We start from the raw sequence: 1,485 nt of genomic DNA on the forward strand, positions 1-1,485 counted from the left end.
CCCGATTCTAAGGCCTCAAGTTTCAAAGTAAAGTAACGGGTGTCGCCTCATTGCCTCAGAGGACACAGCGCAGCTCTGACGTTCTCCAAGACCTCACCGGCCGCGACATCGCTGACTTCTTGGTGAAGACCTACCCTGCTCTTATAAGAAGCAGGTAAGACGGGATTCTTCACTTGTCTGGGCTGGCTCCGTCCCGGAAACATTGATGGGGACAGAAGTTCATGTCGTCTCATGGTTTCCTGATGACCACACGGTCATCCGATGGAACCCACTAGCCACGCCTCGGGAGAAAGTGGAGACTCTCTGCTCCTGAAAAGGGGTGCAGCCTCGGAAACCCACCGAGGCCGCTCTCCTCTGCCCTGCAGCTCTCGGGGAGTCGGAATCAGTCCAACGGCAGTGAGTACGGAGCCAGGCAGTGGACTTTGGAGGGTGGGGGAAGCTGTTGTTCTGGTTTTCATTGAAGGGCTTCACTCAGCAGAAAAAGACAATTGAGTCATACAAACGTAAAATGCACCCTGAGATCAATTTTGTTTGTTGGGTGAGGCGAGCAGTCTGAAAGTGTAACCCATGCAGAGTTTATTCAATCATTCTATAAAGATGCATCCATCCCAAACTCCTCAGCAGTGCTCATGCATTCTTAAAAACTCAAAATAGACAGCATAAGAAAGCAATCGAGTCATTCAAAAGTAAAATGCACCCCAAGATCGATGTTTATGTTGGGTGATAGCATGGGGCTTATTCAGCCACGCAGTCTCCTGTTAACAGGTTAAGGCAGGGCGACCGTGTGGAGGGAGAGGAAAATACAGAGGAAGGTCGAGGAAGAAGGGAAACATAAGAAGCAGCATAGAAATGGAAATATTGGACTGGGAACGAGATCAACAAGAGGCAGTGTTCGCTGTGCCCATGGTCCCGTTACTTGCTGTTGTTCCCGCTATCTGTGAATTGTCGTCTGTTACCGCTGCAGATGGGCCAGAGGTGACTAACGGTTACCAGGGGTAAACAGGGGGGAAAGAGAGAAAGGGTCCTTGAGCTTCTGTTAAAGGCAATGAGAAAGTTTCTAAATGTTTGTGTTAATAGTGGGGAATTCACATCATTGATTGTGTATGTACAAAATGTTGAAATGGTAAATGTTCTGTTGCACACATATATGAGTGTGTGTGTGTATTTGTGTATACAGACATATACCATTTAACATCCCTTCAGGCAATGTCTAATTGTATATATAGCCGAAGTCCCATAAGGCTGTTTTTCTTTCTTTGTTTCTCCTTGGGAATTTTTTTTAAATCATTTTATTAGGGAATCATACATAAGGCTGTTTTTCAAAGAGAAAACAACTCTTCTTTATTTACTATTTCCCCCTAATGGCTTTTAAAATTATTTTAAAGACACCAAACCCAGATTCTCGCAGCACTGGATCACAGTGATCACAGACAGGTGAGGCAGGACCCCCCCCTGTGGGTGCCAGCTGCCGGATTGTCCCAGGGC

General features: G+C 46.5%; 1 protein-coding gene across 1 annotated transcript in view; it reads left to right on the top strand.

The window, feature by feature from the left end:
- Positions 1-1,485, top strand: part of ABCA4 (ATP binding cassette subfamily A member 4) — a 139,349-nt gene that overhangs the window by 97,934 nt on the left and 39,930 nt on the right. The window contains exon 25 of the mRNA XM_045292037.1: positions 60-154. Coding sequence (XP_045147972.1) covers positions 60-154 — 95 coding nt within the window. The remainder of the gene's footprint in view (positions 1-59; positions 155-1,485) is intronic.

The sequence above is a fragment of the Echinops telfairi genome, unplaced genomic scaffold (assembly GCF_000313985.2).
Source record: "Echinops telfairi isolate 266 unplaced genomic scaffold, ASM31398v2 ScPeMD7_443;HRSCAF=831, whole genome shotgun sequence".
Lineage (NCBI taxonomy): Eukaryota > Metazoa > Chordata > Mammalia > Afrosoricida > Tenrecidae > Echinops > Echinops telfairi.